Source organism: Xiphophorus hellerii, chromosome 12 (assembly GCF_003331165.1).
Source record: "Xiphophorus hellerii strain 12219 chromosome 12, Xiphophorus_hellerii-4.1, whole genome shotgun sequence".
NCBI lineage: Eukaryota > Metazoa > Chordata > Actinopteri > Cyprinodontiformes > Poeciliidae > Xiphophorus > Xiphophorus hellerii.
Genome location: NC_045683.1, coordinates 31,288,328 through 31,312,996, shown reverse-complemented (window position 1 = coordinate 31,312,996; position 24,669 = coordinate 31,288,328). Strand labels below are relative to the sequence as shown.

General features: G+C 42.2%; 1 protein-coding gene across 3 annotated transcripts in view; it reads left to right on the top strand.

The window, feature by feature from the left end:
- Positions 1-24,669, top strand: part of tncb (tenascin Cb) — a 70,221-nt gene that overhangs the window by 3,459 nt on the left and 42,093 nt on the right. For all 3 annotated transcript variants that reach the window (XM_032578195.1, XM_032578196.1, XM_032578197.1), the window contains exons 2-3: positions 19,180-19,730; positions 22,231-23,823. In XM_032578195.1, the coding sequence (XP_032434086.1) occupies positions 19,253-19,730; positions 22,231-23,823 (2,071 nt within the window). In that variant the 5' untranslated portion in view covers positions 19,180-19,252. The remainder of the gene's footprint in view (positions 1-19,179; positions 19,731-22,230; positions 23,824-24,669) is intronic.

Below are 24,669 nucleotides of genomic sequence, written 5' to 3'. Positions count from 1 at the left end.
GACCATCTGTGGTCCAAAAGCTTTTTCAGAGGAGGGGATTGATTGTGACTTACGACCAGCACCGAGGTTGAAGATGTGCTCTAAAAGCTTTTGTTTCAAAAATGCCCTGAACAGGGCTGGGTTATGGATTTGACCCAGAATCCACAGATGTAGGTTTTCAACCCAAAAATCAAGACGGCCAAATAATCTGACATTAATGTTTTTGGAAAGCTGGGTCACCAAGACTGAGCCATTCTTAAAGCATGAATGTTAAAAACTGTGCCACCATGCATCCTGGAATTCTTCAGCTATGAAAGTAAAAACAACAACCTCATAATATCTACCAGCAGTTTCCTAAAAACTGAATTTAAAAATAAAAAGGATTGACATAAACATTCCCTGTCTAACTGATAGGATACTGTCAGGACTGCTGGATAAAAAAAAACATTCAACATAATTGTATGACGTATTCTCAAAAGGGAAATTGATTATTTGTTTCTTTAAGATGATATTCACCATAATTTCAGTTTAATTTCACTAAAACATCAGTCAGATTTGGAGTTCCAACAAATATTTCTCATGTTTGGAAATTAAACAGTCGTGTGGGACATTTTTCTGTGTCCCATTGAGGACCAATTAAGTTTGTCATCAGTCCATCTCAAAGGAATCCAAAGTTCTTGCCCTTCCAGATGGTTTCCTGATGCTCCTCCAATTGTAATGTGCAACGCCAAAGCCGGGGGTTCCGGGACGCCTTTGTTTTGCCTTGGTCACCATAGGAGCGAGCCAACTGATGAGCACGTGGTAGATTCTTTACTCGTCTACTCTACACCTCCAGCAATGACTTCCCACATAGGAAAGTGTGAGCCATAATCTTCTTGGACAAGATCGGAACCCTTTGAGAGGGGTAGACTATTTAAATAGAGTAAAATGATAGAGAAATAAAAGGAAAAACCCGGGGAAGCCGGTGGAGAGTCGACCTCAGAGACCGGGGTCATTAGGCTCATACAAGTGTATGAATGGAAGGCACTCGCAATTTGGACACGCAACACGCTTCAGGCTTTCAGACATACAAGGACAAACAGATGTCCGGGTATCACAGCCAACATGCTTCTATTTGTAGCACAGAGAAGAAGGGAGAAAAACTCATTTCCATCCTGTTTAAAAGGAAGTAACCAATAAACATCCAGCATTGGGCTAAAGGAGGCAGACAGTGAAAGCTCTCCTTCATTTTTACTGAACGTCTACACTTACCCTTCCAGATCCTTCCCCTGCCCTTCTCCAATGTTTGAGCTGCAGCTCAAGCAAATGAAATATGTCACAGTTTCTCTAATTTATTTTATGATGCCTTGGGCCCTCCAGAAAGTTTCACATGAAGCAGTTTTCCCTTATGAATCAGTGGAGTATGTTCTACTCTTTCTTTTGTCCTGCCAGATAAGGGGCCAGTTATCACCAACCAAAAACATTGGCAGCCTTTTAAGTGTTTCATTAGGTATGTTGCTATGGCGAGACTTTAGAGTTCAAAATAAAACATTGTTTGCTCTTATTTAACTTGTTAAGCTACTTAAACATGTTTTTCCCCCCTGCTAACTTGTTTTGTAGCATAAATGGGCTGACCTGATATGTTGGCATTTTCTATTTTCACTTTCATTAAACGTAATATCTATGACTTTGAAACACCGTCTCTCTCTGAATTTGACGTGGATATGTAATCCTTGCCACATATGAAAGTTTAACTAAAACTGAACTGAATGTTAAACAGTGTGTTTCAGAAAGTATGAGCTATCTTTACGTTTGCAGAAGTACATCTTTGAGGTCAGACTCTGATGTTGGGCAAAAAGGCCTCTTTTGCAGTCTTTTCTCTACTTCCTCTCGAATGTGTTCTACCAGGTTGAGGTCAGTTCTCTGCATGTTTCTTCACACCAATCTTTGTGTGCTGGTGCTCAATCGTGAACAGGAAGTGGCCGTCGCTAAACTTTTCCCACAAAGTTCTCCACTATTTATTTTAACTTCCAGATTACCAAGGACATCTATCTGTTGTGTCTTGCAATGAAGTCACATAATTTATCTATAGCAATTTTTTTAACTTCCTGTTGGAAATTGTAGTGTTGCAGTATTTGCTCCACTATGCTACATTTGTAGTGGGGGACTTTTTTGTTGATGGAAGGTGGGATTGGAGCTCTTTGGAGGGTTGGGACATTTTGTAGACATGGTTCCTGGTTCTGGCTGTGCCTGGCCTGGACTGATGTGCTGCTCCGTCATGCTGGAGGTTTGACCCATCTAGAGACAATGGAATGGATGGGAACATCTCCTGATGTGAACCCGAGGTTCACATTGATCATGGTAGAACTCCCTCCAGTCTGCTGCTCCCTCAGAGTGGAATCAGCATCAAGTTGAATAAGTTGGTCTCTTTTAATGAATTTACAGACATTCTTGGGGGGTAAAAATGTGTTAGTAAATGTTTGGTGAACATCAAATTGTACCTTTATGGGTTTGTTTGTTCATTGCTATTTTACCTGCTTTATTTACCATACTGCATTTCCGATTGATTTTGGCGTCTGTGGTTTTATGAATGATGGGTGATTGTCTGTGTTGCTGCTGCCATTCTTGGCCAGATTCTTCTTAAAAAAGACATTTTTCATCTCAGTGACAGCTGTTTGTTATTGTAATGTGGACATTACAATTCGTAAGGTCCACAAATTGACCCTGAAAGCTCAAAGAAAGTAATCGCCGTGGAAACAAAGGCACACCAGTGCTGCAAGGTGAGAGCATTGGTGAGCATGCTCTCACCTTGCAGCGGATTACCTGAGACACAAGGTGTTAGTTTCATGGTGGGTTTAGATTAGCTGCTTAAAGTTACATGAATCCCACTGTGTAGCGTTACAAAGCAGCTGCCAGGCAAGCACCATTTTTACAGTAATTGCAGTGCAGCGTGAAAACCGAGGAGGACGACAGTTGAACTTCCAACTATTACATGTCTGGAGAAAGCAGTTGGTGTGCAGGTGGGTCATCGGCGCACAACATGCTGAACAGACAGCGAGCATCCAGCATCTCCACCTGGAGCCGGTGAAAACGGCAGAGGGAGCCGTAAAACACACTGATAGGTCTCACTGCCAGCCAGCCGTCTTGTAACAACTGGACTAAGATTTGATTTCCAGCTCTCCAGTCGGGCCCAATGAACATCAACATTTATTTTCTTCATATCTTTGTGTCAAAATTGGAAATTGTTTCTGGTTGAAGAAATTGTTTCTTCTTTTTTATTTTTGGACTGCTATCAATCGTACGTGTCCGCTCTGGCTCCATATCAACACAGGGTTATTATTATGATTTTTTTATTTCTATTAACAGCATCAGCCTCTGAGTGTTGGCAGGAAGCTCTCTCCATGCTTCCAGATAATGTGAGATGTGAGATGCTGGCATCTCACATCCAGCCTCCCTATCCACCTTATCAGCCAGGAACACACAGCCCCCCTCCCCCCCTCCCCACGTCTGTCTGTGTCATCACAGCCAACGGGGTCACAGTTAAGAGCCGATGAGCACAGCCTCACTTTGATGATACCAGCCTGTTTTTTTTCCCATCCATCATAGCAACGTATTCCTGATTTCACTCCATATGAGAAAGATAAATCCTGATTTATTCGTGTCACACCAGAGCCAGCAGCATTCCAGTGCTCCTTCTCGACCCCCTCTAGTGGCTCAAGGAGGGTACTGGAGGCATCACAGCAGCCTCATCAACGTCAAACATGGCATTTAAATACCTGCATGTAGTGTCTCTGGAATACTTTAATTCACCACATGTATGAGTAGACTGGACATGTGGGAACAGTTTATTTTACAAAAACACATTCCATGCTCAGGCTTAAGTTGCATGTGTTCACACTGCCAACACTTGGCACTCTGAGCCCAGGGATTTCATCTTGAATCCCTGGGTTTCGAAACTTTTGAATTTATGTATTTTTTCCATATTTTTCATGTTACAGCATCTGAAAAATTCAATCTAAGCGATTGAATCAAGCCAGAAATATGTTATTCTGTTCCAACCATTTATCACTTAGTAAAGAAGTCTGCAAAGATTTCTTACGTCCACTTTCTGAAGTTTTTTAACCTGGTTGCCATAGCAATGAAGACAGTATAACGCAACAGTTGATTGTTTTACACTGATTCATAGAATGAAAATCATGTCTTTGTCACATGATTTGAGGTTCAAATATCTCCTGTGTTTCAGTTTCACAATTTCAAGGTGGTAAATATTGAAATCACATTTCTTGTAAGTCATATTTTTATAACAACCAAACAAAGTTGTTCTATAAGATGACACTGTGTGCTTGGATCGTTCTGTTCATGAGACTGTCATGGGAAAACAACGCGTCTTAAGTCAGAGGCTTCTTCAAATTTGCTGTAATACAGACTGCTATAGGGGGTCTTCCCTACCAACAGCCATTACTATCCACAATAACTCTTTGAAGAAATTGAATTAATATGAGTTATAACAAAATTTAATTTTCCTTTGGAATCAATAAAATAGTTTTAAATTTGAATTTGAGTTGAAAACACATAATGCTGCCCATTAAAGAGAAAACACTTCCCCATCTAGTGCCATCAAAGTGGCAGTAAAAACTTATTTACAAAAGTTCTGTTAAAGAATCGCTAAAACAGAGGAACATCTATGAGGATGAGTTAGCATTTCTCATCCTAGCTGTGGGTCTGTGAAGCATGGTGTGACCTGCTGAGGAAAAAACTAAGACCCTGACAAGACAGATCGAGGAAAAGCTCCAACAGGAGCGCACAGCGAGGATGCCTGTCTGTAGCCAGTTAGCTGCGTCCTGAGGTCATGACCACATCAGTGTCACATTAAAACCCAACCCTGCTCTACCCCTGCACGACTGAAACTGTCTGCTCGTTGGGTTAGCTCTTTGATTCACGATTGTTCTGTCACGATGATTCTAGAGCTCAGCACGACGGAGAATTACTCACAGCAGAAACAAACAAAAAACCCAGCACCGGTCTGCCAGAGTGTGAGGTGATAAAAAAATTGAGCTTTTCTCAGATGCAGTAACAACAGTCTCATCGATCTTAAACCGGACCACCGACTCAGGCTGAGCGCCTTCCTGTTCTTCGTGATTGTAACTCGGAGCTGCAGTGCTGTCCTCAGCAACTTTTTCTCTCCTCAGACAGTGGAGATACAGATCAATATTCGCCTGCAATGCTCCAGGACGCCTGTGTGTGCGTAGACTGTGAGTTTATCAGCACATTCTACTGCATTCGCTTGAGATATGAAAGAAGTTGTTATTAAAGAAGCAAGTATTTTCTGATTCTGCACCGAGCTTTGGGTGCTTCTGATTTGTAATGCTGTGGAAGACAATTGGTCTCCTTAGAGATCTCTGCTGGGTTGGTATGTTTTATCACATTTAAATGTTTCATATCAAATATGTTTTGTAATTAGACATAGATAAATAGAGAATGTCGTTTCTTATGGTGATAGCCTTTATTATGGGAAAAAACGGTGAATAAGCTGAGTAATTAAGCTGCTTTTGGCGGAAACATCAGCCACCAAGGTAGGATGGAGTCCAGACTTTGATGAGGTCACTCCAAAACCTTTCCTTCTTCTTTTTTGTAGCTTTTTTAGAGCTTTGGACCATTGTCCTGCTGCAAAATTTAAGTTTGAGTGCTAGATTTCTTCTTCAGAATTTTCTTTACATAATTGGACCATTTTGTCCAGATCTTAAAGCAGCAGGAAGGAGCCCCAGACTATCACAGTGCCACCACCACGTTTGTCTGTGGGTAAAATGATATTTTTCTGAAATGTCATGTTATTTGTTTTGCCAGATGTAGCAGGCGCACACCTTCCAAAGCGCAGCATTTTTTGTCTCATGGAATATTTTCCCAGAACATCCACATGTTTTTTAGGGGAAAGTGTGAAATGTTGGGTTTTTTTTGGCTTTGAACGACCAGTACTGGTTCATTAGTAAATGGTAAATGGTTCTAACTCTGGTTTCCTGGAGACCCAAAGCCTCAGATATGGCTTTAAAACATTTTCCAGACTCATAGATGTCAACGACTTTGGTTCTCATCAGTTCTTGAATTTCGTTAGAATTTCTTTTGGATTATAAAAAAAAAATTATAAAGTTTTGCCTTTACTGATCATTTGGTTTCTGTCAGACCCGTTTTTAAATGATTTCCTAATTCCAGAGTTCTGGTGGGAAGGAGGCCTGGTGGTCTAAATGGTTTTTAGTGAACCATACAGATAAATTTTTTCCTCAGTAAAAACTACGTAGAAATAGAATAGAAATATAAGGTATTGTTCCACAGTGGAGAAGTTCAGGTGTCAGACTAGCACATTAAGGTAAGTGGTATTAAAAAATGAGGATCATTAAATGCTAGCTTTGGACAAAACCTTTGGATCCTTCCTCTTTTCCTTTTGCCCGGGATCGAGCGGCGTTCTCCATGAGCGACCCGCAACCGCGTGCTGTTAAAACGAAACAACAACAAAACGTGTTGACGTCACAGATCACGGAGTTTAATCTCATACAAAGCAATCGACAACAAAGCTGCAGAGGTACAGAGATATACATTTTATACAGACAAGAGACAGACAACACGAAACACAAAAGACAGACAAAGGCGCCCAAAATGTGGAGGAAAAGATGGAAAAAACCTCTCTCTTTTTCTTAACACGGAATCTTAAAGTAAAAAGGTGTTTCCCTATTTAATATATGCAGGCAAGGCGTTCCGTTCTTTGACCAATCAGAAACTCCCTCAACACCCAGAGATCCTGGGACTCCCCCTATCTCAGCTCCGATGTCTGGCTTTTATCTAAGTCAAAGGGCGGACGACTTCGTCCTGGGCCGCGCCAGGTACGGGGAGAGGCGCCAAAGAGTCTGTAACTCCTATCAGAGTGTAAATTTTATAGCTTTGTGTCTGTCAGCGGGGGAGGAAAAAAGGCCCTGCTTTGGCCTGCTTCTTCAGCTGAATTCCCAAATGTTCAACAGAAAACTATTCCAAATTAAAGTGTTGGCTATACCTTTACACATGTCGTGGATTAGCTATATTAAGCACCAAACAATAATTATTTTCTTTACAGTGGAAACATGGATCTTAACACAAAGGTAAAAAAAAAAATCACCAGACAGTTTCTGAAGATGAGAGCATGGAAATCATGATTGGTTTCTCGTAAGGCCTACTTGGTTTGGATAGTTATTTTATCACTCAAATATGAAATCAAAACATTTGTTTAGGTTCTCTCTGTCTGATCTGAAACTAGTAAATGTAACAAAAAGCAAAAACAGGTGAAATCTGTTAGGAAGCGAAGGCTTCACTTTAGATCCGGTTCTTGTTCATTTCTCGTTGCGCCATCACCCCATCTCAAGGTAACAGTGGAGTCAGCCACTCACCCCCTCCTTCAGTCCCTGTACTGGCGACCCAGATTTGGATTCTGTACCAAGAAGACAAGCTGAGTTTTTGTCATGGCTGACCTATAAAACTAGGGAAGCCTGATAAATTCTTCACAAATAGGAAGAAAGCAGGAGCCTCCTATCAGTCCCGTTTAACATGCAGTCCTGGGACTTGAATTGTGCTTGTAGTCATTGAATATTTAGAGCTTTAACACACCAAGTGGGGCATGTTGCCTTATTATTCAGTTTACTTGTTGTCGAGTTAAAATGTGGATTTGTTTACACTGCTGCTAATATACTCTGACAGCTGCTGAGCTGTTTTTTATTTTTATTTTTTTACCCCTACAATAGAAACAACTACAGTGGCGGTTCAGCTCCACTGCAGAAGACCTGCCTACACAACGCAGAATGATAATATTATCCTTCTCAGAATTTTCTCCACAAATTATTAGCATTTTCTCCTCTAAAGGACAGCTGAGATCGCTTCTGCTGAATGCTTGCCGAGGGATATTTTTTGTTCTGATTTATCTTAGAGCCGCCATATGGTGGAGGTCTCAGCAAAGGTGCACTATGGTGATGATTAAGTTAGTCAGCAGGGGGTCCTGGCTGAGACAGAAAGTTCGAACTGCTGCGTAGCTCTTCGGGAGGAACACGGAACGTCTGCTCATCAGACCAACCGAAAGCAAACTGATATTTTTTCTTCCCAAAAAGATGAGTAGGAGGGAAGGATACCGCTGCTAATGTCATCATCATTCCAGACGTCATTTTCCGTTGCAGAAAACTCGTCCAAATGGAAACCAGATCAACCTCTACTTTCCTGCCTGAAGTGGGAGATTTGCATTCACTACACTTTGTAGTAGATCATATTTGTTGGGTCTGACTCTTGTGTAAATACATATTTGTATGTGACCTGTGGATCACATATGATAGCCAACATCGAAATGAACTGGAAAATACATTGTTTGTCACATTAACAAAATGACAAAATCCCAATCTGATAACTGAGTAAATCATGGTCTGCATACTCTGTACAAGAATATCACACATCATGGCTTGCATTAATTTTCTGATTGCATAAAATCTAACATTTTGAAAAGTGATATTCCTAACACTACAGTCCCTCCTTTGCTGTTTTTCCTCTAAGCAACAGATATTTTTCCCTGAGGGATTTTTACAGGTCAGTCACAATCTGCTGCTCCAACTCAGAGTTAAGATGCAGAGATTAATCATTTATTTCTACAGACATAGCTGAACTGAAGTATCCAAAGACCATCTTCAATCTTTTATCTGAAGCAGTTTTGCTGCTCGGCTCGGCTAGGCTACGTTTGTCTCTGTTTTGATATGACTTGTTGCTAATTCATCCCACACATTAATTTACTTTTAATTAATGATGTGCAAAATTTTTTTACAGAAACATATTTCCTCCTGCTTCATAAGCTTGGCATTTTGTTTGGAATGAAAAGAAAGTATTTCCAGTGCAATTTTGTGAAATACATATACTGAGATATGGCTGAAAAACCTCCACGTCCACTTTTTTTAATCAAAATTATTATTATTTTGTTTGTTTTTCAAAATTGGCTTGTTTCTCACGTTCTCACTAAAACCAGGAAGATAGAGCACATAACACCAGTTTTAAAGTCCCTCCACTGGCTCCCTGTAGCTCAAAGAATAGACTTTAAAATACTGTTGTTAGTTTATAAATCACTGAACGGCTTAGCACCACAATACATTAAAGATCTGCTGCTGTTATATCCTGAGACCCCTCAGGTTCTGATTCTCGGATGCAGAGCAGAACCAAACGAGGAGAAGCAGCATTCAGCTTCTATGCACCACAAATCTGGAACAAACTTCCAGAAAACTGTAAAACAACTGAAACACTGACTTCCTTTAAATCTCAACTGAAAACCAATCTGTTTAGAGTTTTATTTGAAACGTAATCAATTACAAATTTAATGACGGCACTTGACTTAATGTAACGTTTTGATTGTTGATTCTATGTTGCATGACTTTGTGTTTGTTATGATGTAAAGCACTTTGAAATGCCTTGCTGCTGAAATGTGTTTTACAAATAAAATTTGATTGATTGATTGATTCCATTAAGCAAATTTACTTTTGTAATTTCATTTTGTTCTATTTCATGGTGAATGGAAACAACAAGCGGGTCAGGGGTGTTTTTTTTTTCACTCTGACACTAATCACTTAAAAATCGGACTTGAACCTTGACCTGATACCTGGGACTGAATCAGAACCTCTTTACTTTACAGACATAGATTTCCACAAATACAAAGACAGGCTCTTTTGAGTTATGAGAAGACAGTAAATGTTGCATTACTGTTTAAAATATTTGCTTTCTAAAAATGGAGGTCTAATATTTACATTTAAAAATGTAAATATTTACATAACTAGATGGACAGCTGTCAGCTCTCCATAAACAAACTGTCTCAAAAATATATTTCCTGTATCTCCTGCTAGAATTCCCCTCGCTGCAGCTCATTGTTCTAAGTGTGTAACATTAGCTCCTCAAATTTCTCCTTAGTGAAGAAGCTGTGGGTGCTTATTTATTTTATTCAACTTTTTAACCAGTAGATAGGACTCTTGAGTCCTAAAATCTCTTTTATATGAGCGTTCCCAGGCCAAAACAGCAGGCAGTCTAAACAGCAAGAGCTGCAACATGCATATAAACAAGTCAATATTTTTATACATCGCAGGAGACCAACAATAAAAGCTTTAAAACTATAACCAATGCAATGCTATTATAAAGTCATAGCAACAGGCATCAGCAGCAGAAATACAGCAGATTTTTTATTGCGATATGTTTGTGATGTGTTTATTTGAGATTTAAATTCCTGAAGTTTACAGGAAAAAAAACCAGACTAGATGCAAAGGTCTTGTAAAGCTTTGGAATGCCGATGGTGATTTCAGATGATTATTTTTCCAAGATGGTAGAAGAATAGTCAAAGAATTTTCTGCCATGACTGCTACTATTTTAAAGTAGAAAGTGTTTATAGAGCTGCCAATTTAATATACGTTTGTTCTCCAGATTAGAAAAACTTCCTTTCCATTAAATGGTCAGTATTATGTAAAATCAACTTTTTCGAGCTATGCATTGTGTTATAATGTTAGACCCTCATTAAAAACATACCTGGACTGTTGCTTTGGTTCTTCCTTGCATGTTTGAGAAATCCTTAAATCGCTATGGCAACCATTCAGCTGTGTAAAACCCCTGGTTGGCTCTAACTCCGCCTTCCAAACGTAGCTGCTCCTCTGAGCTGCAGTTCCCAAGCTTCCACCTCACAGAGCAACAACCCATACCGCAACTCCTTCACTCAGCTCCTTCAGACTAGCTAGCAGCATTTAGCAAACACCTGGTGGAACTGTGCATCAGCTGAGCTCATTATAAGAGCTACTTCTCAGTGGAGTACTAATAAGAAAACATTGCTAAATGGTTCAAAGAGGAGCCAATGTTAACATTGTTAACATTGTTAACAATGTTAACCATCCAGAATCTCAGGAGGGGGAAGCAGTACAGCACCAACACTGTTTATAGTGGGGATGGTGTGCTGCTGACCTCTACTCAGGACGCTGTGGGCCGGTGGGCAGAATACTTGGAAGACCTCCTCAATCTCACCAACATGCCTTCCATTGAGGAAGCTTAGCCTGGGGACTCTGGGTTGGGCTCTCCAATCTCTGGGGACGAGGTTGCTGAGGTGGTTAAAAAGCTCCTCAGTGGCAGGGCCCCAGGGGTGGATGAGATTCGGCCGGAGTTCCTTAAAACTCTCGATGTTGTAGGGTTGTGTTGGCTGAAGCGACTCTGCAATATCGCATGGACATCGGGGGCAGTTCCCCTGGATTGGCAGACTGGGGTGGTGTAATACTGACCCCTGTTCAAAAAGGGGGACCGGAGGGTGTGCTCCAGTTATAGAGGGGTCACACTCTTAAGCCTCCCTGGCAAGGTCTATTCAGGGGTCCTGGAGAGGAGGGTCCATCGGATAGTCGAACCTCGGCTTCAGGAAGAGCAGTGTGGTTTTCGTCCTGGTCGTGGAACACTGGACCAGCTCTACACCCTCAGCAGGGTCCGGGAGGGTGCATGGGAGTTCGCCCAACCAGTCTACATGTGTTTTGTGGACTTGGAGAAGGCGTTCGACCGTGTCCCTTGGGGAGCCCTGTGGGGGGTTCTCTGGGAGTATGGGGTACCAGGCCCTTTGATAAGGGCTGCCAGGTCCCTGTATGACTGGTGTCAGAGTCTGGTCCACATTGCCGGCAGTAAGTCGGGCTCGTTTCCGGTTTAGAGTTGGACTCCACCAGGGCTGCCCTTTGTCACCGATTCTATTCATCACTTTCATGGACAGAATTTCTAGGTGCAGCCAAGGCGTTGAGGGAATTCGTTTTGGTGGCCTTAGGATCGAATCTCTGCTTTTTGCGGATGATGTGGTCCTATTGGCTTCAACAGGTTGTGATCTGCAGCTCTCGCTGGAGCGGTTCGCAGCCGAGTGTGAAGCGGCCGGGATGGGGATCAGTGCCTCCAAATCCGAGGCCATGGTCTTGAGCCGGAAAAGGGTAGAGTGCCTTCTCCGGGTCAGGGGGGCTGTCCTGCCCCAAGTGGAGGAGTTCAAGTATCTCAGGATCTTGTTCATGAATGAGGCAAGAAGGGAGCGGGAGATCGACAGGCGGATTGGCGCAGCGTCTGCCGTCAAGCGGACGCTGTACCGGTCTGTCGGGGTGAAGAGAGAGCTGAGCCAAAAAGCGAAGCTCTCGATTTACCGGTCGATCTACGTTCCCACCCTCATCTATGGTCATGAGCTTTGGGTCATGACCGAAAGAACGAGATCGCAGATACAAGCGGCCGAAATGGGTTTTCTCCATAGGGTGTCTGGGCTCTCCCTTAGAGATAGGGTGAGAAGCTCAGTCATCCGGGAGGGACTCAGAGTAGAGCCGCTGCTCCTTCACATCGAGAGGAGTCAGTTGAGGTGGCTCGGGCATCTGGTCAGGATGCCTCCTGGACGCCTCCCTGGTGAGGTGTTCCGGGCACGTCCCACCGGGAGGAGGCCCCGGGGAAGACCCAGGACACGCTAGAGGGACTATGTTTCTCAGCTGGCCTGGGAATGCCTTGGGATTCTCTCGGAAGAGCTGGAAGAAGTGGCCGGGGAGAGGGAAGTCTGGGCCTCCCTTCTGATGTTGCTACCCCCGTGACCCAACCCCGGATAAAGCCGAAGAAAATGGATGGATGGATGGATAGATGGATATTTCTTTTTAATCATATTTGATCTGTAGCTCTTTCTTTAAATTTAAGTTAACATAGTTACTTTACTGTGCTATAAGATGGCACTATATGCCTGGAAAACACTTAATACTTCCCCTTTAATTATACCATCTACTATAATTCATTTCTGATTGTTTTATACCCTAGATGCATTGTGTGTTAGGAAAGTTGTTAAGGTTTGGATGGAAAACACAGACGTGTCTGATCGCTGCACCTATTTGCTTTAATCCACTTTAAAACCATAAAATCCATTTACTTTCCTGACAGACCCAATTCCTTTGGAAACGGAGCCTAGCTGAAGCCTTCCCAGCCCTCCTCTGTGTGGGGTATGAAACTGTAAGTGTTTGCCCAGAATTCAATCACAACAGGGTTGTTTAGATCAGTGGCAGCAGCTTCATGCGTGCCAGCAGGTTTTCCCCCCGCTAAAATTCTCTTCAAATCCAACTGTGAGGTGCACTACAGGCGCTGCGGCTGTTTACTAAGCTAACTATGAAACACAACCAAGTGAGGGAGCAACAAAGCAGTAGTCAGACTGCATCAAGTCCGTGTCTCCGGTGCCAGCAACCAGCTGCATTAGCATACTGCCAGGGCCACGGGGCGCCTATGAAGGAAGTCCAAGCAGAGGGATCAGCTCAGTGTTTCTCAGGGTCACACTCACATTCTCACAATCATATTGTTCTTCCTCACATTATGGAGCTGCTGATGGCAGACAGGAGAGAGAGAAAAAAAGATCTAATCAAAATATCCTCTTGGATTGGACGTTTCTTCTCTTTATTTATTTCTGGGCGATGCAGAGTTTTACCGGAGACAGAGACTCTTAGTGCATATAGCATGCCTCGTTCTCCCTGGGCTGGTTTAGCACTGCAGTCCATGTGGAGAGCAGCCAGCCTTGAAGAAGTGGAGAAGCCAACTGTCCTCCCAGAGCTAAAACCTGAGCAGCCACTCAAAGCAATTTTCTGGTTGTTTAATCCTTCGTTTGTGTCGCCTGGGCTCTGACTGCTTTTGTTCTTGTGTGTGTAGCTCAGTCTAGGATAGAAAAGGTGCTGATGGACCCCAAAGGTCCATATTGTAAGGACTTGCTGCATCAGTTTACGTTGCCTAAGTATTTCTACCTTATACGTCTTTGGATATTCTGACATTACGACAACAAACGTTATATATTTAATTGAGATTTTTATACAACAGACCAGCAAGAAACAATTCATGACTATGACTTACAGAATGATGTTTTGTCTTCTAAAATACGTGGTTTATATGTGCATTCAAGCCCTTTACTAGGTTACCTCCAATTAAAGGATCATTTTGAAGCCACCTAACTTGTAAATAGAGTTAATTTGTGTGTAGTTTGGTTTCTGTTTTACCATGGTCATTTCACTCCTGGCCTATTGCGCTTGATTCAAATTTGACTTTACAGACAGTCTGGGTTTTCTCCCATTGACTTGGATTTTCTCTGGTAGAATTTCTACTGGGCCAATCAGCAAACAGAAAGAGAAGTCATAAATGATTACGTTGATTTTCTGAGCTGTTTTCCATTGTAGCCTCTCTGTAGCTTAAGCATTGTCAGCGTGTTCACCACGTTTTGAAACATTGAATTAGCATTAATAGCTGCTTCGTTCAGATCAGCACTTCTTGTTTCCCAGTGGAGGATGGTTGTTTACAGGGCAGGCAATTTCCATTAAGCATCAAAGTATCAAAATGGCACATTACATACAGCACAGCCAAACGTTAGTGATAGAGTAAAATTTAAAACCTCACCAGACTCCATGACTCCAGGAAGCAATCGTTTCTCAATAACAGAGAGCCCAGACCGTCTGGATGAAGCAAATGTAGAACAGGGCTACTATATTCAACCTCTGTATTAATCCATCTGTTCTCTTTGGAGAACATTAGAGAACAAGCAGCATCATGACGCAGCAGTTAGAAAGTTTAGAGTTGGGTAAGTTTGTTTATTTTTAACCCTATTTGCCATTCCCGTAGCAATGGCTACACTTCCTGGAGTCCACAATATTGCTAAATTTGGACAACCCTGGAAGAGGCTCACCTTTACACCATAAAGGTGATTCGCTAAGATCACTTTTTATGTGAGCCTTTTGCAGTATTAAAATTACAGGGCTGGTCTGGGTCTTTTCAGTGACTAACCCAAAACTAGATAGTCTGATCTAAATAGTCTAGGTTAGCTAGTCCAGTCTATCTTCCTATGATATACTGGACTGTCTATGACTGAAATGTGGTGTGAAAACAGGAAAATCTGTGTGAAGAAAACAAAGCAACATTCTGTAGTGCTCCACCTTTAACTGATGGAATTGAGATTGCAGAATCAAAGGAAAGTGTCCCTGCAGAGGATTTCCATTAGGACACGTGTGTCAAATTCCAGTCCTCAAGGTTCAGTGCAACTTCTAGATGTCTCTTTTACAACACATCTGAGTCATATCTGGACTTTGTAGAATTCCAGCTATGAGGAGGTTAATTCAATCTTTTGATTCAGGTGTGGGGACGTTGAAAGGTCGCAGGACACCGGTCCTCAAGGACTGGAGATTGACACCCTGCCCGGGGTTTTCTTAGGGCTGAGCTCGAGTTCCTAATTTAAGCTTTTGAAACACATTCAGTGCTTCAAACACAAACATAGTTGTTGTGTGCTGTCCTCTGTGTGGTATTTTGTTCATCAAACTCATCTGATCAACGTATTTCTCAGACTAGATGAACTCAGGAGGACTAAAAACAAAGGCCTGAGACACTTTTCAGATTTTTCTTTTTTTTTTTTAAAGTTTTGAAACCATGTTTACCATGACAATTATTCACTATCATGTGTTTTTCTGTCACATTAATTACCCGGTATAACATATTGCAGTTTGTGAATCTAACGTGTCAAAATGTGAAGACACTGCCCACTTCTTCTTGCCTGCATATTCATGGAGCGGGGGAAGATGGAGGGACAAGGGGGTTGGGTAGAGAGGAGGCTGAAGCTGTGAGGTCCTTCAAGCTGCATTAATCACATGTGAGACCAGGATGAAGTGGTGGTGGTATATATATATATATATATATATATATATATATATATATATATATATATATATATATATATATATATATATATATATATATATTAAGCAAATCTGACAGCATGGTGTCATGAGATGCTGAGTAGAAAATCAAATCCGATCTCCCATTCTCCACCTCAGGCTTAGAATGAACAATGCCCAGTATACACAGCCCACCTCCTGTCTGCTTAGGAGGACATTTTTAAGCTGACTGCTGGCAGCAGCTGTTAACCTTTAGAGCTGCCAAGGCACACAGCAGTTTTATTGGAGGAAGAAAACGATCAGAGTCAGCGTCTCTGCAAGGTGGCTAAAGAGCGCAATTATGGAAACCAGGCTTTCTCCAGAAAAAAATGAGGAGGAAACGGGTCTGCATGCTCAGTTCCTCTCCACGCTTTGGTCGCACTTCTGACAAACCATTGGTTACGTCGATGTCCAACTTTTCAATTATGAATCACACTATAGAGACAAGCATCCCCCTAGCTGCTTTAGGTGGTAAGCTCTTTGCAAAGCTGAATTTGACATTTCTGAAAAAGAACAAGCAGATTGAAAAAACACAATATAGCATATCACCTGCTTAAACGGGCAGTATTATGTAAATGTTTTTTAAATGTACATTATGTTATAATGTTATTCTCTCACCTGGAGTGTTGCTTTTATTCTTTCACGCATGTTTGAGAAATCTTTTAGTCTCCCATGGCAACCATTCAGCTGTGTAAAGCACCCGGGTGGACTTACAGCTCTCCCTTCAAGGACACAGCTCCTCCTCAGAGCTGCAGGTTCCAAGCTTCAGAGCTGCGGCTCCCCCAATCAGCTCCTTCAGACTAGCCAGCAGCAATTAGCAAACACCTGGTGGAACTGTTTGTCTTCTGAGCTCATTATATGAGCTACTTCTCAGTGCAATGCTGGTACAAATGTTGTCAAAGGGTTGAAAGAGTAGCCATGTTGTGACGACTTCCTGAAGGCGGAGTTTCAGAAAGAGCAGGAGTTTTTAAAGAGACAAAGACCCAATTTCAAAGCTTTAAATTGCAAGGTCAAATTTCTTTTGTCATATTCGGTCTATAGAGCATTTTTATAACAACAGAAGTTAACATAGTTACTTCATTGTGCTAAACAAAATGGCACTATGTGGCTGGAAAACACATAATACTGCCCCTTTAAGCCTCATCCCATCCATGCATGAAATACAGTAAAGATGTCGATGTCTCCTATAAAGCTATAATGACCATCATATTTGGCTCACAGGCTAATAGAGGAACCCAGAAGCCTTGTGAAACGGTCCAGGAATGCTCAGCAGCCGGTATGTGGCATTAACAAGCGCTTGTTGCCTTTACAGGAAGCCCACAGATGGTTTAACCACACACCGACATTAATCTGCCAGTTTGGGCTGTGGTTTGGACCTGGGAGAGCAGAAGAGGCTTGTTGCCTTGCAGGTGTTGCCGCAGCTATTTCTGTCACAGCAACCATTCTGGACCTAGTCAGAAAAAAAAGCTTTGCATAGAGCCTCCAGGTAACATGCCACAACTGAAGTAATTGCTGCTCTCGGTCCTTGAAGGAATTGATAAGAGAAAATCAGACTTTATCCACTAAATGTGTGTCTTCTGCACTGGGAGCAGGGAGGTCTCATGGGTCGGAGGCAGGAATGGGATCAGAGGTGTCCCTTTGTCAGGGGGGACAGGTGGAGGTTAATTGTTTTTAGTGGAATATGCCTCACTCCAGCTGTTCTCCCTGCTGAGGAATGTACATTTGTGATTGAGGTCAGTGTTGCAAAAATGAATGATAAAAACAAGCTAGAAAAGAAAACATGTAACATAGTTTGTGTAAAATGTGTTTCACCATGCAGGGTGTCTACTTAAAGAACAAGTTTAAGTTACTTATCAGACACAAAGGTTCAGAGTGTTACATACATAACTATATGAATCCATAATGATATTTGGGATTAACGTCCCTAGGTAATTTGGACAAATTGATTTACTAAATATATAAAAATAAGAAAATAAATCTTACATGTTTTCTTTACTTGTGGGAAGCAGTAGATTTAATGAAATTACTTGATTTTCTTCTATGGACCTTGGCTCCAAGCATAATTCAAAAAGTTTCAATATGATTAAGTTTGGGAAACTCCAGAGGCTTCAAACTATTCTGATTTATCTCCTCCTAAAGGAGTTTTTTTATTCTAATTTCTTGTTATGTAAAAACAACAAGAATAAAATGTTTAATCTCTTCACAAAGAGCGATATAATCTTTACAGTCCTCTTTTCAGTTTGTTATACTAATTCTGACAACATACCCCTTCATGTGATTATCCAATATCCAGTTTCTTGTACTTTTCTTTTTTAGAAAAAACAACTAAAAACATATTCTCTTAAAGCAGTTTTGACGTGTTGGGGTCATTGTCCCGTTGGATGATGCTTGACAGTCGTTTCATCTTTATTTCCTCTCGCAGTCGACACCTTCTCAGTTCATGTTGATGCCAAACTGCAGTGTGGATAGGACCACTGGAGTTACAACATCATCCTGTTAATGACAGGCTGGAGTTTTTATGGTTCCATCTAGCCCCTGGTCCACCATGTGGTCCATCGTGTTTAATGACAATAACGTTTTGGGTAGAACTTTGACACAGTTTGGACTACCAGCCAGATGATGTTCCCGAACACTTCAGAAGTGGTTTGGGGATATGAGAAGAGGCTAAAAGTCTACCTGAGGAATGTTTTAAATTTGGGGGTCAAGAAAATCACCAACCAATTAAACATGTGCTGGTGAGTTAGTCTTAAAACTCATTGAAGTTGTATGTGTAAAGGGACATTTTTGAGCTTTGCATTATAATGTTATTCCCTCATATATAAAAAAAACATACCTGGAGTGATGTTTTGATTCTTTGAGATTTTTTTAAATCTCCATGGCAACCATTCAGCTGTGCAAAACACCTAGGTGGACCTAGCTCTGCCTTCAAAGCACAGCTCCTCCTTTGAACTGCAGCTTTCCAGCTTCCACCTCACAGACCAGCTCCCCCATTCAGCTCCATCAGACTAGCCAGCAACAATTAGCAAACACCTGGTGGAACTGCTACTATCAGTAGCACATTGGTAAAAATATTGTTAAAGGGTTAATAGAGGAGCCATGTTGTGATGATGTCCTGCTACAAGTTTCAGAAAGAGAAGGAGCTTTTTACAGAGACAGGGGCCCAATTTTAAGGCATTAAATTACAAATTCAAATTTCTTTTAAGATATACAGTATTTGATATGTACTGTATATAGTATTTTTTATAACAACTGAAGGTAAAATATTTACTTCGTTGTGCTATATAATGGTGTTATATGCCAGGAAAAAACATAATGCTGCCCCTTGAATGGTCATTCTACCATAAAATTGAATGGTTCAAATACATCGTTAAAACCAAAAATTAAAGGTAATCATTGCCATGAGTGCAAAGAAAAGTTTGACAAGTGTTGCTGCTGCAATGTTATCTGCTTGATAAAAGTAACGTCTCCATGTGTTTGTACTGTTTTTCTACAGATCTAAAAGCAGAGCACAACCCTTTTACACTCAGTTGCTACCTTCTCTGAGGCTGCAGTCTACAGGTGTCACCATGGGAACGAATGGTTTCCTCTTGAGCTGGCTCACCACAGCCGTACTAATCCAACTCTCCACCGCCGGCCTGGTCATCCGCCACCGGAGGGAGACCCTGATGCCCAAGAAAACCCAAGAGAACCTGACTCTCCCCCATCCCGACCAGCCTGTGGTGTTCAACCACGTCTACAACATCAACGTCCCCTCCACCTCCCTCTGCACGGTGGACCTCGACTCGTCTGGAGGGGGCGGTGTCAAGCACAAGAGCGCCTCGATGGACATGCAGAGCACCGAACACATGGAGCACACGGTCGATGGCGACAACCAGATTGTTTTCACTCACCGTATCAACATCCCCAAACAAGCCTGTGGCTGTGACAACCAGCTGCCGGACATCAAAGACATCCTGAACAGACTGGAGATGTTGGAGTCTGAGCTGTCTAGTCTGAGGGAGCAGTGCACCAGTGGAGCCGGCTGTTGTGGAGCTCAGGCTACAGGTACGTCTGCAGCTTTCTACAATAATACACAAACCAAGATCAAAGATTGCCATTAAGATTTTAAGTGATAGAGCAACAACGCCACCCACTCCACCCGACTGCCCGCGAACATGATCCCTGCCTATCCATCGCCACTGTCCATTACTTATGATGAAACCCCTATAACTGAAGAAATAACAGGACAATAAAGCATCAACAATCAGAATAATCTAAAGAAAAGAATCTGCCAAATATTTCTGCGCCGCTGGCTCTGAATGAAATACTTGTGAGCTTCAGTTCAGTCTGGACCAACAAATGGTTGAGCTTATTAGATAATCTGTGAATAAGGGAACATTCCGCTGATACTTTCTGACAGCTCAGGTACGTTTGTGTCTCAGTCTTTGCTTTGTGTTGACAAGGCAAGTTTCTCTCTGTAGCGCATGTCAGCGACAAAACAATTCAAGGTTCTTCACAAGATGAAAACATAAAACAACAAACAAGCAAGAAACATTACATCATCCAACAATGTTCCACTTTTCCATAACAGTATACAACACAACTCAGTAGCTTCACTAGTGGGTTGTGCAGGTGACACGTGATTTATTGTATTTATTGTAGGTGGGCTGTGTATACTGTATTTTGTACATTGCAAAAAATGCTTTGCATGCTGGAGCTGTCTGATCAGCTTTTATGGATCCCACCACTTTGTGTTGGTATCATTGCAGAGTATGGAGATTGCTTCAAACATGTTGCCTTACAGTCATATCACAGAGTTCAATCTCTGTCTAATCAGACCAGAGAATGTTCCTGTTGGTCTGAGATCGTTCTGGTGCCGTTGGTAAACTCCAGACTCACTGCCATGAGCCTTTTAGTAAGGAGTGGCCTTCATCTGGTCGCCCTACAATCCAGGCTGATTGGTGGATTGCTGCAGAGATGGTTTTCCTTCTGGAAGGTTCTCCTCTCTCCACAGTCAGAGAGAGGAATCCTGTTAGAGCTGCAGAGGAACCCTGCAGCTCTAACAGAGTGACCATCAGGTTCTTAGTCTCTTCTCCCCCGATTGCTCAGTTCTGACGGCCGGTCAGCTCCAGAAAGAGTCCTGCTGGTTCCAAAATTTTTTCCATTGACCAATGATGGAGGCCGTAGTGTTTGCATTGTAATGTTTCTGGATCCTTCATTAGATTTATGCCTCAAGACTGTCCTGTCTCTGAGGTCTAGAGACAGTTTCTCTGATTTAGTGCTTGGTGTTTGACCTCTGACTTTACATGGACAGGTGTATGCCATTCCAAATCAAGTTCAATCAACTGAATTTACCACAGACGGACTCCAGTTGAGCTGTCGAAACATCTGAAGGTTGATTAGTGATGACACCTCAATGTTGAGTTTTGTCATCAAACACTGTGAATACTAATGAAAATGTAATTGTTTTTATTTTTAATAAATTTTCTAAGCAATTTCATATTTTCATGAAGCGGTATTTGTGTGTAGATTTTTGAGGAAAGTGATTAATTTAATAAAATTTTGTATAAGACTGCTACATAACATGTGGAAAATGTGAAGTGTTGTGATACTTTGATAGTACTGGTGCACTGTAGTATGCACTACTTTTTGTTGGTCACATAATAAAAATGTATGCATGTCTTTGTGAGGCACTGTAGGTGGACAGCAATAAAATGTATTTTATGCCCTAAAATGCTTCCCTAACCTAACCAATGAGGGTCCAGTAGGAAAGAAAATGACGTAAAAGGAAGGGATACAAAAACAGCAGCTGTAAGTCCAAACTAGAGTCCAATTTTTACAGGTGATGTATCTTCTCCTAAGGGAGTCATCTGAATTTGTATCCTGACGTTAATGTGGATATCTGTAGAATTTGCTGTTGGCTTTATATAGGTGCAGCCAACAGTTAGCAGAGAAGGGCAGCTGGCAGGAAGCATCTGTAGAGGACAGATTGCATTAAAATTGATGGGAAATGTCAGCATGAGACAAAATGGAAATTACAATGTTTTCTAAGTTTGTAGTTTGTATTCTTTGTTTGTGCATAATCAAATATTGATTTTTAGTAAGTATGCAAAAAGCAATTTAAAAAAACTAGGAAACGTAAATTAATTTGTGTTTGTGATTATGCATTTCTAGTTGCTAAGCTATGCACCACTGGTTAATGTTTTTTGGAAAATTACCTACTGCCAACAAATCAACCAGCAATATTGCAAATATTATATTGATCATCGATGTAAAGTATTTGGTCCGTTCCTGTCAGTAAAAAAGAACAAATCATCCATGATATTTACAGCCAGTGTGTGTAACTTGGGAAAACAGAAGGTTTTTCATTTAAGCAAGAATTCAGCAGATTTGAATCGGGCCTTTGTTTCAAGACTCTTGTTCCTTGGCCGGTTCTTTGATTATAGTCTTCCCAGGGCAGGTTTCAGCAAAGGCTACTGGCAAACTCACCACAGCAGGCTGTCATGTTTGGGCAACTGACGTACTTGAAATAAACTTCCTTTTTACTCGTCTTGTTTTCCATTAGGAGAGGTGTCCACAAAGCCATTCTGTAACGGACGTGGAAACTGGAGCACGGAGACCTGCAGCTGCTCCTGCGAACCAGGATGGAAGGGCCCCAACTGCACGGAGCCAGAGTGCCCCAATGACTGCCAGGACCAGGGTCGCTGTGTGGATGGGAGATGTGAATGCTTTGAGGGTTTCGGCGGGGATGACTGTGGTGTTGAGCTCTGCCTGCTGGACTGTGGCGACTACGGCCACTGTGTTGAAGGGTCCTGTCTTTGTGAAGAAGGCTTCATTGGCGAAGACTGTTCTCAGACGAACTGCCTTAACAACTGCCTGGGTCGTGGTCGCTGTGTCGACGACGAATGCGTTTGTGATGAGCCATGGACGGGCTTTGACTGCTCTGAGCTCATCTGTCCTAACGACTGCTTCGACCGAGGACGCTGCATCAACGGAACCTGCGAATGTGAAGAGGGGTTCACTGGAGATGACTGTGGAGAGCTCAGCTGTCGTGAAAACTGCAGCAAACATGGCGTGTGTGTGAACGGCCAATGTAAGTGTCAGATAAACTACGGTGGAGAGGACTGCTCAAAGCTTCTCTGTCCCCAAAACTGCAATGAGAGAGGCCATTGCTTTAAGGGGAAGTGCATATGTGATCCTGGCTTTGAAGGTGACGATTGCTCAGTTCTCTCATGCCTTGACAACTGTAGCAACAGGGGTCAGTGCATTAACGGAGAATGCGTTTGCGACATAGGATACGAAGGGGAAGACTGCAGTGAGCTCTCCTGCCCCAACAACTGCCAAGAACAGGGCCGCTGTGTCGATGGGCAGTGCATATGTAAGAAAGGCTTTGCAGGTGAAGACTGCAGTATCAAGACATGTCCCAAAGAATGCCATGGAAGAGGGGATTGCGTAGACGGAAAGTGTGTGTGTTTTGTGGGTTTTACGGGAAAAGACTGCAGCGAACTGACCTGCCCGAATGACTGCTTGGACCGCGGTCATTGTGTGGACGGCCAGTGTGTTTGCCACCAGGGTTTCACTGGTGAGGACTGCAGTGAGAAGACATGCCCCAAGAACTGCCACAACAGAGGCCGCTGTGTAGACGGTCAGTGTGTTTGCCACCAGGGTTTCACAGGCGAAGACTGCCATGAAAAGACATGCCCTGAGAACTGCCACGACAGGGGGCGCTGTGTGGACGGCCAGTGCGTTTGTCAGGAAGGGTTCACAGGCGAAGACTGCAGTGAGAAGACGTGCCCGAAGAACTGTCATGACAGAGGCCGCTGTGTAGATGGCCAGTGTGTTTGTCAGGAAGGTTTCACAGGCGAAGACTGCAGTGAGAAGACGTGCCCGAAGAACTGTCATGACAGAGGCCGCTGTGTAGACGGCCAGTGTGTTTGTCACCAGGGTTTTGTTGGCGAAGACTGCAGTGAGAAGACGTGCCCTAAGAACTGCCTAGAGAGAGGTCACTGCAGAGACGGTGTCTGTGTATGTTATGAAGGTTTCACAGGGCTGGACTGCTCTGCGCTGAGCTGTCCAGAAGACTGCCACCACCAGGGGCGCTGTGAAAATGGAGTATGCATCTGTGACGAAGGCTTCATGGGAGAGGACTGCTCTGAAGGTAAGCTAGACCATGGATGTGTAGCTTTCCAAAATATTTGCATTTTTGTAACTCTTACAATCAGTTCTCAAACATGGAGTTCTTAAAAGCTCTTAAAGTAACAGTATCATTATTTTTTCAGTAACAGGAAAAGACTATGGCAGAAGGATAGAAAAGAGTTTTTTGCACTTTACATATACGTAGCTAACACATATAAAAATGTGAAATTTTTACTTGTATTTTGTTGTAGGTTAGTAATCCTCATCCTTAAAATCAGATCACTAGAGTAGAAATTTAGCATTGAAAATTTTCCTGGGAGAAAACTAGAACTAATTTTGTGAAACAAGAGTAGCAAAAATGTTGACATTGTTTTGTGGGTAGAACATGAGAACCATGTGCAGTGGCTAGTCCTCGACACAGGACCATGTCCTCCACACAGGACCATGTCCTCCACACAGGACCATGTCCTCGACACAGGTATCTTGGGTTTGATTCCTGGTCTATGGTCTTCCCCCCACTCTCTGCATCCTGTTTCCTGTCAGTTTGCCACTCATACCAAAAAACCTTTCATAAAATGTAACAGTGGAGTCATATGAATTTAAAATAGTCTACAGTTTGTATTTTCTACCTTTAACTGAAATAGATTTTAACAATGACATCTGTTTATAACCATTTGTGGCAAAAAAGGGAAAAATTATTTGAGTCAAAATAATATATTATGGAATTTTGTTGTTTTGTTGTAAGTTTTTGTATCTCTAGTGGCCTTTATTTATTCATAGCTAGACCCAAAGAAGAAGACAGAGAGCAGGGGAAGAACTGCACTAAATATTGAATTGAACCCTGTTTAACAACTAACCCCGAATAAAA